Here is a 14,098-nt window from a genome sequence, read left to right on the forward strand (position 1 = left end):
AGGAAGCAGTAATTGTAAAAAACAAAACAGCTTGGTTTCATCATCATCATTGCAATCATGATAGCTGCCGTTTATATAGTGCTTTTAAGTTTCAAAGAACTTTACAGATATCTCCTTTTATTCTTATAACCACCCTGGGAGATAGGTGCTATTATTATTACCATTTTGTTGATGAGGAAACTGAAGTGGACAGTTAAGTGACTTGACCAGGGTCACACAGCTAGAAAGTATCTGAAGGGAGATTTGAATTCAGATCTTCTTGTCTCTAGGTCCATGCTGTAGCCACTGTGCCACAAACAGATCGTGAAAGACCAACCTTATTTCCTTTCTTGACAGTTACTACAGGGGAATGCTGTAAACATAGCTTGATGAAACATTTATTAAAGTCTTTCATGATATTCATATGGCAAAGATAGAAGGATGTGGAGTAAATCAGTAGACTCCAAATGAGGGCTGTGGAATGACCCACGGGGCATTTGATCAGTCATTTGGAGGATGGAAAGAAAGGTTATAACCCCTCTTCCCTCCCTTCCCATAGCCAATCATAAGCCTGTCTCCAGTAAAGCTGTACCACCACCTTCAACATTCCACTTTTTTGCCCACCTCTTGCTGCCAGGCTCTTGTGGGACTGCTGTGGGAATGGGCCCCTTAAGATGGTTCTGACCTAACCAGCTCAGGTACCCTGCAGCAGCTACAGGCTCTCCTCTCCCCCTCTACCTCCTGGCTGCAGCAGGGGCCCTCAGCAAGCAAGCTTTACCTTCGGGCAGTGATTGGTGAGTAAGCCCTTTCCATTCACTTGTTTTATTTTTTGATAGGAAAGCATGTAAGCACCACAGTAGGAGCAGGCATTGATGTGTTGTGATTATATTATACTCCCCTGCTTACATTTAAAGACCTTTACAATGTGGCTTCAACTTTCCTTTTCTGGGGTTATTTATTATACATAACTCCCTGTTGTGCACTCTTAGATCCAACCACACTGACCTTTTTGCTGTTTCTCACCCATGACGTTCCATTTCCCAGCTCTGCCTTTGCACAGGCTCTCCTACCTGCCTGGAATGCTCTTCCTCCTTACTTCTGCTTTTTGAAATACCCCTGATTTTCTTCAAAGCTCAACTCAAACACTATCTCTTATATATGAGACCTTTTGTGATCCTGAGTTCCTAGTGCCTCCTCACCCCATTACCCTGCATTTTATTGTGCATATACTACAAGTATGTGTACACGTTTTCACCTGCTTTAGAATGCAAGTTCCTTCATGTCAGAGATTTCCATTTTTTTTTCCCCATTGTATCACCAGCTCCTAGTGCAGTGCTGAGAGCCTGTAGTAGCCACTTGGTTGTTGATTGATTGACTGACTGGTAGTTAGGAGGACTTACCTGTGTTATTTGCAAGCTGTGTGTCCCTGGGAAAATCGCTTCATTATGAAGTTTTCTTGTCCCTAAAATGGGGATGATAATATCTACTTCACAGGATTGTTGTGAGGCTAAAAAGAATGTCAAGTACTTTGTAAACCTTAAATTGCTTTGTGAATGTCAGTTAAGATGATGATAACCTCTAAGGGCCTTTCCAACTCAGATTCTGTGATTCTCTGTGAAAGGTGTTGAAATGTAAAGAGAAGAGGGAAGTAAATGGGGGAGAAATGACATTTATATGCTATCTAAAATGATGGATGTACTTCTGTCATTAGCACACACGATAAAACTTATGAAATGCTTGTAATTCCTCTGTCCTGATAGCCTGCATGCCAAAGAGTATTAACAGTTTTTATATTCAGCTCTTATAATGGCTTAGTGTCTGACCTTGGAGATTTGACATTTTTCTGCCTCATTGTAGAATCTGAAGAATATATGCAATTAGACATTAGTAGGATTAGTATAATTAATGTTCATCACAACCTTCTTATTTGAAGGGATTTTGTGTGTGAGAGAGAAAGATCAGTTTTTCCCAGAATATTTCAAGTCTTTCTTTAATAAATTTGATTTAAAGTAACTGTGAGATCCAAGTCTTAAAAACAACAAAAAAAAAAGAGCTGAAAATTCAAAAATGTCTTTCCCTTAATTATCATTGTCATGTCTTAATACAGTTGCTTCATTACGCAGAATAAAATGAACTGATCAGATCTTGAAATGAATGCATACAAGTGACCTGGAGGAGCATAAACTACATATTAGGGCAAACCACTTTGATTATTGTATAATTTTAAATTCCATGTGTGCAGATTGAATGTAAATCAAATGTATTCTAGTTTAAAATATTCTTATAATGGGTATGGAAGTTATATCCATTTTACAGATGAAACTATTCAGAAGAAACTGAAACACAAAAGGATGAAGTAACTTGTCAAAGATTATACCCTCAATTTATTTATTTATTTTTTTAAGGCAGTTGGGGTTAAGTGACTTGCCCAAGGTCTCACAGCTAGTCATTACCTAGCTGCCCCATTACACCCTCAATTTAAAAAGAAAATTAATGATGTGTTTTGTTTTTACTTCTACATTTCCCACTGTATCATTCTCCCACGTTGTCCTAGAGAGCCATTCATTACAATAAAGAATTTTTTAAAAGGAAGAAAAAATTTAAACAGAACTAACCAGTTTAGCCCTGGTACTTGAGCTCATCCCAGTGCCAACCCCAGGCTTGCGTGGGAGGAGAGGAGAGGGCCTGGGTGCTGCCTTCCTAGGTAGCACGTGTTATCTGGGACAGTGTACTCTGATTGGGTCCCTTACTTAGAAAGGAAAAACCTGGGGTTCAGAACAGTTAATAGTTTATTAACTGTGTGCCTGCCACACAGCCCATATTCAAGTACTAAGTAGAAATTGGCTGGTGGTTTCATTAGAGTCACATGTTGACAAATTGTAGCTATTATAGGTGCTGGAGGCAAGTGTCAGAATGGATCAAATGTATTTACTAGCTGTGTAACCCTGGGCAAGTTACCTGAATTGGAATGCTGTCTCAGACACTTCCTAGATTTATGATTCTGGGTAATTCGTTTAACTGTTTTCAGCCTCAGTTTCCTCATCTGTACAATGTACTTTTGATAAAAGTGCCTACCTCACAAGGTGGTTGTTAAAATCATGTGAGATAATGTATGTAAAGTGCTTTATAAACCTTAAAGCAGCACATGAATGCCAGCTGCTATTCATTATCCTCATCATTACCACCACCATCATCATCATCATCATCATCATCAGAACAGAGCTTTGGTGTTGATACCTTGCAGTATTGTGAGGAGGCAGGCTAGGCCATTCACGTGTATGCATCTCACAGATTTTGTTTTCAAGTCCCACACGGTGCTTATCAAAAATATGTCTGGAGGAGTAGCTATGTGGTGCAGTGGATAGAGCTCTGGCCTTGAAATCAGGAGGACCTGAATTCAAATGCAGCCTTAGACATTTGACACTTACTAGCTGTATGACACTGGGCAAGTCACTTAACCCCAATTGCCTAAGCAAAAAAGTAAGTCCTAAGGATTTTCCCCCTTTTAGAGGCAGCTGGGTGGCACAGTGGATAGAGCACTGGCCCTGAAGTCAGGAGGACCTGAATTCAAATCCCGCCTCAGACATATAACACTTACTAGCTGTGTGACCCTGGGAAAGTCACTTAAACCTAATTGCCTAAAAAAAGAAAGAAAGAAATATGTCTAGGCTGTTTGGAAGAAACTATCAATTCAAAATGGACAGCTACAAGGTAGGCCAAGAAGATTTCAGCTAAAGAAAGGAAAGGCAAAATGAGAGATTTTTTAAAAGTAATGAAGGCCAAAATAATGTGAAACAAATATCAAGTGTAGTGTGAAGAAGCTCCAAAAGATATTTGCTCCAAAGACATCTCTTAAGATGGGAGTAGCTTAGGAGACAGCACCTGCCTCTGCCAAAGGTCCCTACCAAGAAAATTCCCACTAAGATAGTCAAGAGCTTAAAGGAAGCCCAGCTTAGAAGGATCTGAATGCCTAAGGCTAGAAGAGGCCAGCCCAGAAAGCATGAGCCCAAAAAGCAACCTCCCCAAAATCTAAAAAATAAGAGGCTGCTAGACATCAAATAAAGATCTCTGACTTAGAAAAAAAAACCACCTAAAACAAAAATAAACTAATCTATGTATGAAAAAAGTCTGATAGTCACAGCCATGTGTGCTTCCCTGCAAAGAAGCAGAAGCTTTCTCATCTTTCTTATCTTCCCATCTTTCTCATTTCTCTTTTTGGGACCAAGTTTGGTCATTATGATTTTCATTATTCAGTTTGGATTGTTTTGTTGTTCTTTTCATTTACATTATTGTAGTTATTATTTATGTTGTTTTCCTGGCTCTACTTATTTCACTGTGCCTTGGTTCATGTTGTTTTCATGGTCCTCTATATCATAGATTTTTCATCTTTGTCATTTTGCTGGGTATGAGGTGAAATCTCAGGTTACAACTGATATTAATGTTATACCCAGGTTCTTTTCCTACTAAGCAAAAAGGAGTTAGTTTGGAGAGCTTTAAGATTAATGGTTCCACTGAAGGGTGAATCAAATTCCCAAAGGTTGAGAGATTATCTTTTATTGGAAGATAATTTTTACATTGCAACTTCTAGTGGTTTTGTTCCTCCCAAGTTTTATGCCCTGACCAGTAGTTTCTTCTTTCTTCTTCTTTTCCAGACCTTTTAGTCATTTTTTTCCTCATGTATTCTATTAAGCATATACCATGTGCCTTACTTTAGTGGTAATTTCATCCTTCAAAAGATGGAGGAAGCAACAAGTGGAAATTCTGTCCTAGAGCTGATTGTCACTAACAGGGAATAATTGTTTGCTAGGATGGAAATGATAAGGAACCCCAGGGTAAGTGAGCATTCCCCTAGAATTTGTGATGGAGAAGGAAGGAAGATCTGGGCATGGTCTGGCATACATTCTAGATTTGGGGAAAGAAAATTTCAAATGGTTCAAAGGAAAGATAGGTGGGAGCCTGTTTTTAAGAAGCAGAAGAGAACAGAGTACAAACTGTGTAATAGAGAATTTTGTTTCCTAGGAAAATTCTAGAACAAATCATTAATAAGATGATTGGTGAATACTTAGAAAGGGAAGCAGTGATTACAAAGAGCCAGTATGGCTTCATCAAGAATTGAGACATGTCAAACTAATGTCATTAACTTTTTTGATATGATTACTAAACTAATAGTTGAAGGAAATGCTGTGAATGTAGTTAACCCAGATCTTAGAAAAACTTTTTTGATAAAGGATCTTATACTATTCTTTTGGAGAAGACAGAGAGATATAGATTAAATAAAAAGACTCTGAACTAGTTGGGTGACAATCATACTTAAAGAGAGTATTTATTAATGGTTTCATGTCATCATGGCAGGAGGTCTCTAGTAGAATACCTGAGAAATCTTGGTGCTGTGCTGTTTAACACTTTTATCAGTGACTTGGATAATGCCAGAGATGGTATTGTTATTAGTTCTGCAGATGTCACAATGCTGGAAGATATAGCTAACATGTTAGCTAACAGTCAGGATGTTAAAAGATATTGACAAGCTAAAGCATTAGACTAAATTAAAGAAGTTGAAATTTGATAGGGACAAACATAAAGCCTTACTCTTGAATATAAAAATCAACTTCACAAGTATGAGATGGGGCAGTCATGGTTTGATAGGCATTCTAAAAAAGATCTGGAGGTTTTGGTGAACTTCAGAATCATTATGTGGAAGTCAAGAGAAGACTAGCTTTTAGAAATTGGGAAGTGATAGTTTCCCTGTGCTCTGTCCTTGTCATACTTTTTCTAGAGTATTGTGTTCAGTTCTGGGCACCATGGTTTAAGGAGGATATTGGCAAGCTGGAGAGTGTTCAGAGGAAGACAGCCAGGATGCTGATAGGTCTTGAATCCATGCTATATGCGAATCGTTTGAAGAGATGGGGCTTGTTTAGCCTGAGAAGACTTGAGGAATTTGATAGCTATCTTCAAGTATTTGAAAGGTTGTCATGTGCTTTGTCCATGTGTCTGTGGAGGACGGAGCAAGAAGCAATCGGTATAAGTTTCAGAGAGGCCAATTTTAGGTTTGATTTCAGGAAAAACTTCCAAACAATTATTCCTATTCAAAAATGTAATGTATCACCTAGAGATTTTGTGGGTTCTCCTTCCTTAAAGATCTTTTGGCAGATGCTATATGATTTCTTGTTTAATATATTCTTTCTCTTTGTGGGAGATTCTTTTTATGTATGGATTGGGCTAGGTGGACTTTGAAGTCTTTTGCAACTCTCAAATTCTGTGATTCTATGAATGACATTGTATATAACACAAAAGAATATAATATGTTATACCTGCCATACATCAACAAACAACCCACTTCAGAAAATACTATACACAAGTGAAGCAGTTAACTAATAATACCTGATTTGATATTTGAGAAGAGGAGGAAACTAGTGGGTGAATGGATCTGTTAAAGAAAGTCATGCAAAAGAAGCAAAACTTGAGCTGGGATCTGTGGGATGGATAGGATTTAGATGGGGAGAAAGGACATTTCAGTTGGAAGAAGTATGACTTTAGTCTTGGCATCTAGACAGTACATAATTTTTGGAGGAGCATGCCTAGGTTGACCAGAACAGAGAAGTCATCAGCATCTCTAACAGTTCCTGACATATAATAATATAATAATAAATGTGTGTTGATTCATTGATCTTCTTGAATGTGGGGAGATAAGGTTGGGTAAGTAGAGTGCAGCTGGATTGAGGGGAGGCTTGGGTGGCAGGTTAAGGAGTTGTATTTTATCTTGTAAGCAATTTCGTTGTTCAGTCATTTCAGTTGTCTGACTCTTAATAAAAAAAATTTTGAGCAAGAGAGTGACATGATTAAATAGAAAGATTTAAAGATTAAAAAAATTTTAGAAAGATTGATCTGGTGGTGGTATTTTGGATCTACTAGAAAAGGTTAGCTTAGAAAGGGAAATGATTGGAGGCAGGGGAAGGATGTAGAGGTCTATTTCAGGAATTAGGCATGAAATGATAAGAACTTAGACTACAGTGGTAGCACTAAGAGTGGAAAGAAAGGAGACCGGCCAAGCTTGAAAAATAGGAGAGACCAGTACAACCTAGCTGCCCTTACAACTACTCCAGTAATGATCTAAGAAGACTGTTGGACAGAGCAGTGATTGGGAAAAAGAAGGGGAAGCTACAGTGGGTCATTTTTCCAGTCCAAGATCACAAATTTCAATTTATAGTTGTGACCAAGCCAGAAACTGTAAAACAAGGGAGAGCCAGATTTATGGATTCAGCATCCAAAGCTCAGAGCACAAAGCTGACCACAAACTCAACCTTGGGCCCAAGCCAACAGCATGGAGTCATACAAAGCTTTGAGAGAGGTCAGCCCAGAGTGGAACTCAAACTCAGGATTCCCAGGCCTGTAAATAGGGACTAAAAAAGACTCAGTGCCCCAAGCTCTGAGCTAGGCTAGTAGCACTAATATGCCTAGAGCTGATCATGGACTTAATCCCAAGCCCAAGCCTACAGTGAGAGGTCTCCCAGAGGGTCCAGGAGCATGGGCTCAGTACCCAGGACCCCTAGCATGCAACCAGAGTAGATCTTGGACTTGGTGCCCCACTTAGGAAAGCAGCACAAGGGTGCCTCCCAGAGGGACCGTGTTCACAGATTTAGCACCAAAAGAGCTTTCAGCTAGTCCATCAATGCTGGATTGTCTTAAACAGATCTCTGGGGAAAAAATGACACTGCTTGCCCACAAAAGCAATTAGACTTCCTAGAAGAAATGATGCAAGAGTTTTAAAAGTTGAATTTAAAAGGTATCATAAAATGAAACCAAAGGAAAGAATTGGAAAAGAAATGAGTTTCTGAAACATGCTACCCACCTCCTCACAGTGAAGGTGATGGACTCAGATTGCAGATTGAGACATTTTTTCAGACATGGCCAGGGTAGAAATTTGTTTTGCTCAACTGTATGGATTTGTAACAGGAGTTTTGGTTTTCTTTCTTTCTCATTGGGGGAGAAGAGGACATGGGTGGGAGAGAAGATGGATTTTCATTGATTAAGAAAATGAAAGAAATAAGAGCTACAGAGGAGAGACCTGAAATGAAAATTGGAAACAGTAACAGTTTCTCTAGAAAGTAGCATGAACCAAACAGAAGTTAATGACTACATGAGACGATAAGAAATAGTAAAACAAAGTCAAGGGATTGAAGAAGTAGAAGAAAATGTAAATTATCATATGAAAAATTATTGACCTGGAAAACAGATCAAGTAGAGAAAATTTAAGAATCATTGGACTACCTTTTAAAAGCAATGACCAAAAAAAAAAGAGCCTGGATATCATATTCAAGACACCATGAAAGAAAAATAGGACAAAGTGAAGAAAGAAAGAATCCATTGATCATTCTGAAAGAACTTCAAAAAGAAAACTCCTAAGAATGTTATAACCCAAATCCATAGTTTCCGGTCAAAGGAAAAATACCATAAGCAATCAGAAAGAGTTTAAGCCCTGAGAAACCATAGTCAGGATCACATATGATTTAGCAGCTGTAACCATAAAGGAGCAGAGAGTATGGGATACAATATTCCAAAAAACATAAGGAATAGGCCTACAATCAAGAATAATTTTACCCAGCAAAACAGTATAACTTTACAGTGGAATGGAATGGAATGGTATGTAATAGAAGACTTCCCAGAGTCCCTGATGAAAAGACTAGAGCTTATTAGAAACTTTTAAATATCAACACAGGAGTAAAGAGAAACATAAAAAAGTAAATACAAGTGAACAATCAAAAAGACTTTGTAAGGATGAAGTGTTGACCTTCAAGGTGGGAGTAGAGATAGGAAAGAAAACGATCCAAGAGTCCTGTAAGAACAGTGACAGTAGCAGGGGTCGTAGAAGGAATCAAATAAGATGGAGGGCCTGGGAGTGGTTTCTGTTATGTTTTGTCTTAAAAGGAGAAAGAAAGGGACTGTATATGTGTGTGTGGCAGGAAGATACATTAAAAAAGGTGGGAGAAGGAATGGAGAAAGGCTTCTTTTTAAGGGATGCAAGTATAAGTTTATATAGACAAAGAAGGGTTGGGGTGAGAAGGGCTTCCCTTAAACCTTACTTTGAACTGATGATGTCGAGTGAAGTGAGCAGAACCAGGAGAACAATTTATACTATAATAGCAACGTTGTAAAAATGAAAATTTTGAAAGACTTAGGAACTCTGATCAATACAGTGATTAACTGTGATTCTAGAGGACTCTGAGATCAGAGGACCAGGGTTCAAACCCCCACTCCCTGTGTATCTCAGGTCCAGTCACTAAATCTCCTGGGGTCTTCACCATTTCTTTCACCTGAAAGTGGTTAGACTAGCTAGCTTTTGAGGTCTCTTCCAGCTTTAAAACTAAGATTCTGTGAACCATTTCTTAAATACCAGGTACTGTGCTGAACTCTGGGGATACAAAGAAAAAAAATGAAACTGTCCCACCCCTCAAGAAGCTTACATTCAATTGGACTGATCCTTCTTCCTCTCAACAGGAGTAGACATGGGAGAATGTTATCTTCAGGAGAGAAACAGGTTTCAGTTAAGATAATGATATGAAGGAAAGAGAGAAGGAAAAGTTCTGAGATTAAGGGGAATTTGCCTACAGTGGAACAGGGATTCCACAAGGCATGGTAGAGGGGATGAATTGGGGAGAGCAAACTTAGGTTAGGGAGAGAATATGAATTCAAGGCTTATAAAAAGTCCTAAGCAAATTGGTTTACACTGGAAGCAGTGATTAAGGAGAGTTTAAATGAAGAAACTTGTAGGAAACAAGAACGGGGCTTCATGAGTCAGTGTTCCAAACAGAGTATTGGCCAATTTGAGAAATTCTAATTCATTTGTGTTTTTTTCCATCTTTTTACTTCCTTTCTCTCTTCTGTCATAAGAATTGTGAGAAGTAATAATTATGTTAGTAATAATAATGTGAAAATTTTTCAGATATTTTAGAAAATAGTTTTGATTAAATATCACAGTTTTTTTTTATTTTAGTATCAATCAGCCGTTATATTTGAGGACATTTGGTGACTATTTGAAAATTATTTTTAAATTGTTATTAACTCCTACACTTCAGTGAAAAGTCTGGGGAACAAAGGAAAAGTAACTAAGACTCTACCAGAACTGTTGAGCTATGTTGACATTATTTTTTCTGATTAGGTAAAGCAAGCAACAAACACCGTTTTGGGGGTTGTACACAATTCAAGAAACTGAGAGATGATGCCCTGCCTAGAATAGAAGTTGTATGAATGTTAGAACAGAGCCTATTTTCAAGGAAAAGTTCTGTGAATTGTAGTGTTTCTATTCAATTGTATTATAAGAAATCCCAGTGTGGATTTACTGAATTAACAGCATTACTATTAACACACAGAAATGCTTTCAAAGACATATGTATGCCAGGGACAATAATGAAAAATGAATAAAGTGGATGTTGAATGCATTCTACCTTACTGGTGTCCTTCCTGCTCTTTGTTTCTTCTCTTTTTTTCATTCTCGTACTACATTCTTCATTAAGCACATGAAGCTCTGTAGCTCTCTCCACAGTATCATTTGCCTTTGCTTTCTGAAGGATAAAAAAAATCAGCTTGTGAAAGGGAAAGGTGATACCAAGGGTAAACCTGTAAATTAATGCAAATCTTTCTCTGCTTAGTTAGTAAAAACATGCAATCAAATTTATGCAGAAACTGTTGATTTAAACCAAAAGAAACAATAGCTTTTGAGAACATTGAATGCCATTTTCTTATTCAAAGTGTTAACACATTGTTACTCAGTTTGGTAGTTCAGTGACTAAATCATTGACTGTTGTAATGTTTGGGGGCATAAGGAATATATTAGTCCTCTGTAAGGGAGGGGAGATATATTTGTCAAACCCAGGCCTTGTTCTTTCAGAAGTAGCAACACTCCCTTGCAAAATTCTGTTAAGTTTTTGAAGTTGCAGAGTATTAGATTTCATTACATTTATATCACTGAAAAAACTAGCTATAGGCTTTTAGAATCTGTGTTTCGCTTTTGAAAATAAAAGGTTCAAGTGATTCCTCTATTCTTTTTTTTTTTAATTTTGTTAATAGTATTTTATGTTTTCTATTTTATTTATTTTATCTATTTAAAGATAATTTTCAGCATTCATTTTTATTAATTATTATTAATATTAATATTTAATATGATTTAATATTAATTAATATAATAATTATTAAAGTTTTTCTATTTTATTTATTTTATCTATTTAAAGATAGTTTTCAGCATTCATTTTTATAAGATTATGAGTTCCACATTTTTCTCCTTCCCTCTCCAACGGCAAGCAGTCTGATATAGGTCATTCTTATGCAATCGTATTAAACATATTTCCACATTAATCATGTTGTGAAAGAAGTGATTTCTGTATTCTTAATGAAATTGATTCTGTGAGTCTTTTCAGATTAATTTAGTTATTCCTTAAGCAAAATACAAAGACATTTTTGCTTGAGAGAGATCAATAGAATATCACTCCCGAATTTGAATAGTACACTTTTCATATATAGTAAGACATCACAAGATGAAGTGATTGTTGATTCTTTTCCCTTATCAGGTTTACCTGTCTGTCCTGAACTGATGAGGGAGCGTATTCCTAAAACCAAAGATGTGGGACACTTTTTATCTGTCACTGGGACAGTCATTCGTACCAGTATGGTGAAGGTTCTGGAGTATGAACGGGATTACATGTGTAACAAGTGCAAACACATTTTTGTGGTCAAAGCTGACTTTGAGCAGCATTATACATTCTGCCGTCCATCATCATGCCCCAACAAAGAAGGCTGCAATTCTTCTAAATTCACTTGTCTGTCAGGCTCATCTTCTTCTCCTACACGCTGTAGAGATTATCAAGAAATAAAAATTCAGGAACAGGTAAGAAAACTGGGAAATATGGAAGGACATAAATTAATTTGAAGAAATAGAATCATTTTTTACTCTCAATTATATTAAAGCTCCTGCTGTTTTGTTTTTTGTTTTTTTTTAAGGGGATAGAGAGCTGGGCTCAAATGAGATAATAATTGTAAAATGCTTAGCACAGTGCCTGGTACATAGTAGATGCTATATAAATGGTATCGATGATGGAGAAGATGATGATGACAACGACCTGGGTTCAAATCCAGCTTCGTACATTTATTAAGGGGTGACCATTGTTCAGCCTCATTTTCTTCATCTTTGAAAGGGGGATGATAATAACTAGCACTTCAAAGAGTTGTTTTGAGAAATCAATGAGATAATACATGTAAAGCATGTTATTAAGCACTTACTGAGTGCTTACTATGTGCCAGGCACTTAGGCAAGGAATTCAAAGAAAGGCAACAACAGTCCTTGAGGGAATCAGTCAATCATCAAGCATTTACTTAGTGCCTGCTATGTGCCAGGTGTGGGGCTAGGTGCCAGGGACACACCCATCCCTCCATTTAAAACAATCTCTGCCCTCATGTAGCTTTCAGTATTCTTTGAAACAAAATGTTTATATAGTGATTCATCTATAGCTTTAGTGAACTTTGAGACCTTAATTTGGTATGATTTCCCCTCTCTTTTATTCCCACCTAACCTAGCCCTTATCTTCTTCCCTTCTCATCTAGGCTGTTATAACAGTTTCCTAACTTGTCTTACTATCTCCAGTCTGTCCCTTCTCTAACTTATCTTTAATTTCTTCCTAAATAGTCTTGGTATAATTTTTTTATTTGATTGTCACTCTTCCTTCTCTTAAAAACCAGCTTCTCATTTCCTATCAAATAAAGCATAAATTCTTGATCTTGGTTGGAGGCTACATTTCTGGCCTTATGTCATACCATTTCCCTTGCTGTGTCCTACGTATTCCATTTTGTCTTGTCCTCTTCCATCTCTTTGCCCGTGCTTTATGCTGCCCCTCTGCCTGTAATGGACTCTTCCTTCTCGTCCCCCTCTTTTGAAGTTCTTCCCTTCAGTTCATGATCCAAATAAGATCCTACTTTTATGAAGCCTTCCATCTTCCACAATTGAAGGTAATCTCCTCATCCTAAGACTTCTCAGAGCACTTTTCTTGGACCTTTTCCATATATATATAAAATTTGTTCCTGCTTTTTCTCTCTGCTCCAGTTAGTTTAGAATCCTTTGGGAGCAGGAACCATGTCATATTTTTGTATCTCTAATATCTATTGCAGTGCCTCACACATAGTAGGAACTTGAAACATTTTGAAATAAAAATACCATAAAAAAATCCTCAACTTTGAAATTAACTGTGATTCATATTAGACAAACAGTTCTTTGAGAAATGGATTCTTTAGTTTGACAAATAGAACTATCAGGATTTAACCAGATGGCATTTTTTCCTTTGTTCCAGATCTGTGATTTCATTGGTTTGGGAAAACTCCTGGTCTTGAACTCCCTCTACCAATGCAGATAACCAGCTATTCTGCAATTTATATATTTAGAGAGTTGCCCAGGTCACTAAAGATGACATAGACAATACATATAAAAGATTGTATGTCAAAGACAGACTTGAGCCAAGGTCTTCCTGACTCCCAAGGCTGACTTTTTATGTAAACTTATTAAATATCCTTTTTCTTTTTTTTCCTCCTTTAGGTCCAAAGGCTATCTGTGGGAAGTATTCCACGATCTATGAAAGTTGTCCTAGAAGATGACTTAGTAGACAGTTGTAAATCTGGTGAGAATTAAGGGGAATTTCCTATATGCCCTTTTTGCAAAGAACTTTTCATTTTCCAGAACCTTTGAAATTATTAACCCTTATGTGGGGGTGGTGGAAATCAGGGGTGGAGATGGGAGAAGTGAAGTAAAGGCTTCATAGGATCGTAGATTTAGAGCTGACTTTAGAGGCCAGTAACAATAACGGTAGTAATAATAGCTAGCATTTATATAGCACTTTAAGCTTTGCAAATCACTTTACAAATATTTCTTTGTCCTCACAAAAACCCTGGGTGGTAGGTGCTGGTAGTGTCCTTATTTTTAAAATGAGAAAATAGAGGCGGACAGGTTAAATGGCTTTTCCAGAGTCACACAGCTAGTTATTGTCTGAGGCTGGATTTGAACTCAGGTCTTCCTGACTGTAAGCACTGTAATCTCTCCTCTGTGCCATCCGTTGCCCAGCAAATAACACATAGTACATAGTCAGTG

At 37.4% G+C, this 14,098-nt stretch overlaps 1 protein-coding gene across 1 annotated transcript; it reads left to right on the forward strand.

Moving 5' to 3' along the window:
• Positions 1-653: 653 nt before the first annotated feature.
• Positions 654-13,882, forward strand: LOC114034235 (DNA helicase MCM9-like; the record flags this gene model as incomplete). Its single annotated transcript, XM_027849836.1, has 3 exons — positions 654-773; positions 11,538-11,854; positions 13,550-13,882. Coding segments are annotated over 3 exons (530 nt in total), but the record flags the coding sequence as incomplete, so codon positions are not given.
• Positions 13,883-14,098: the final 216 nt, after the last annotated feature.

This window comes from Vombatus ursinus, unplaced genomic scaffold (genome assembly GCF_900497805.2).
Source record: "Vombatus ursinus unplaced genomic scaffold, bare-nosed wombat genome assembly UNPS02008639.1, whole genome shotgun sequence".
Classification (NCBI taxonomy): domain Eukaryota; kingdom Metazoa; phylum Chordata; class Mammalia; order Diprotodontia; family Vombatidae; genus Vombatus; species Vombatus ursinus.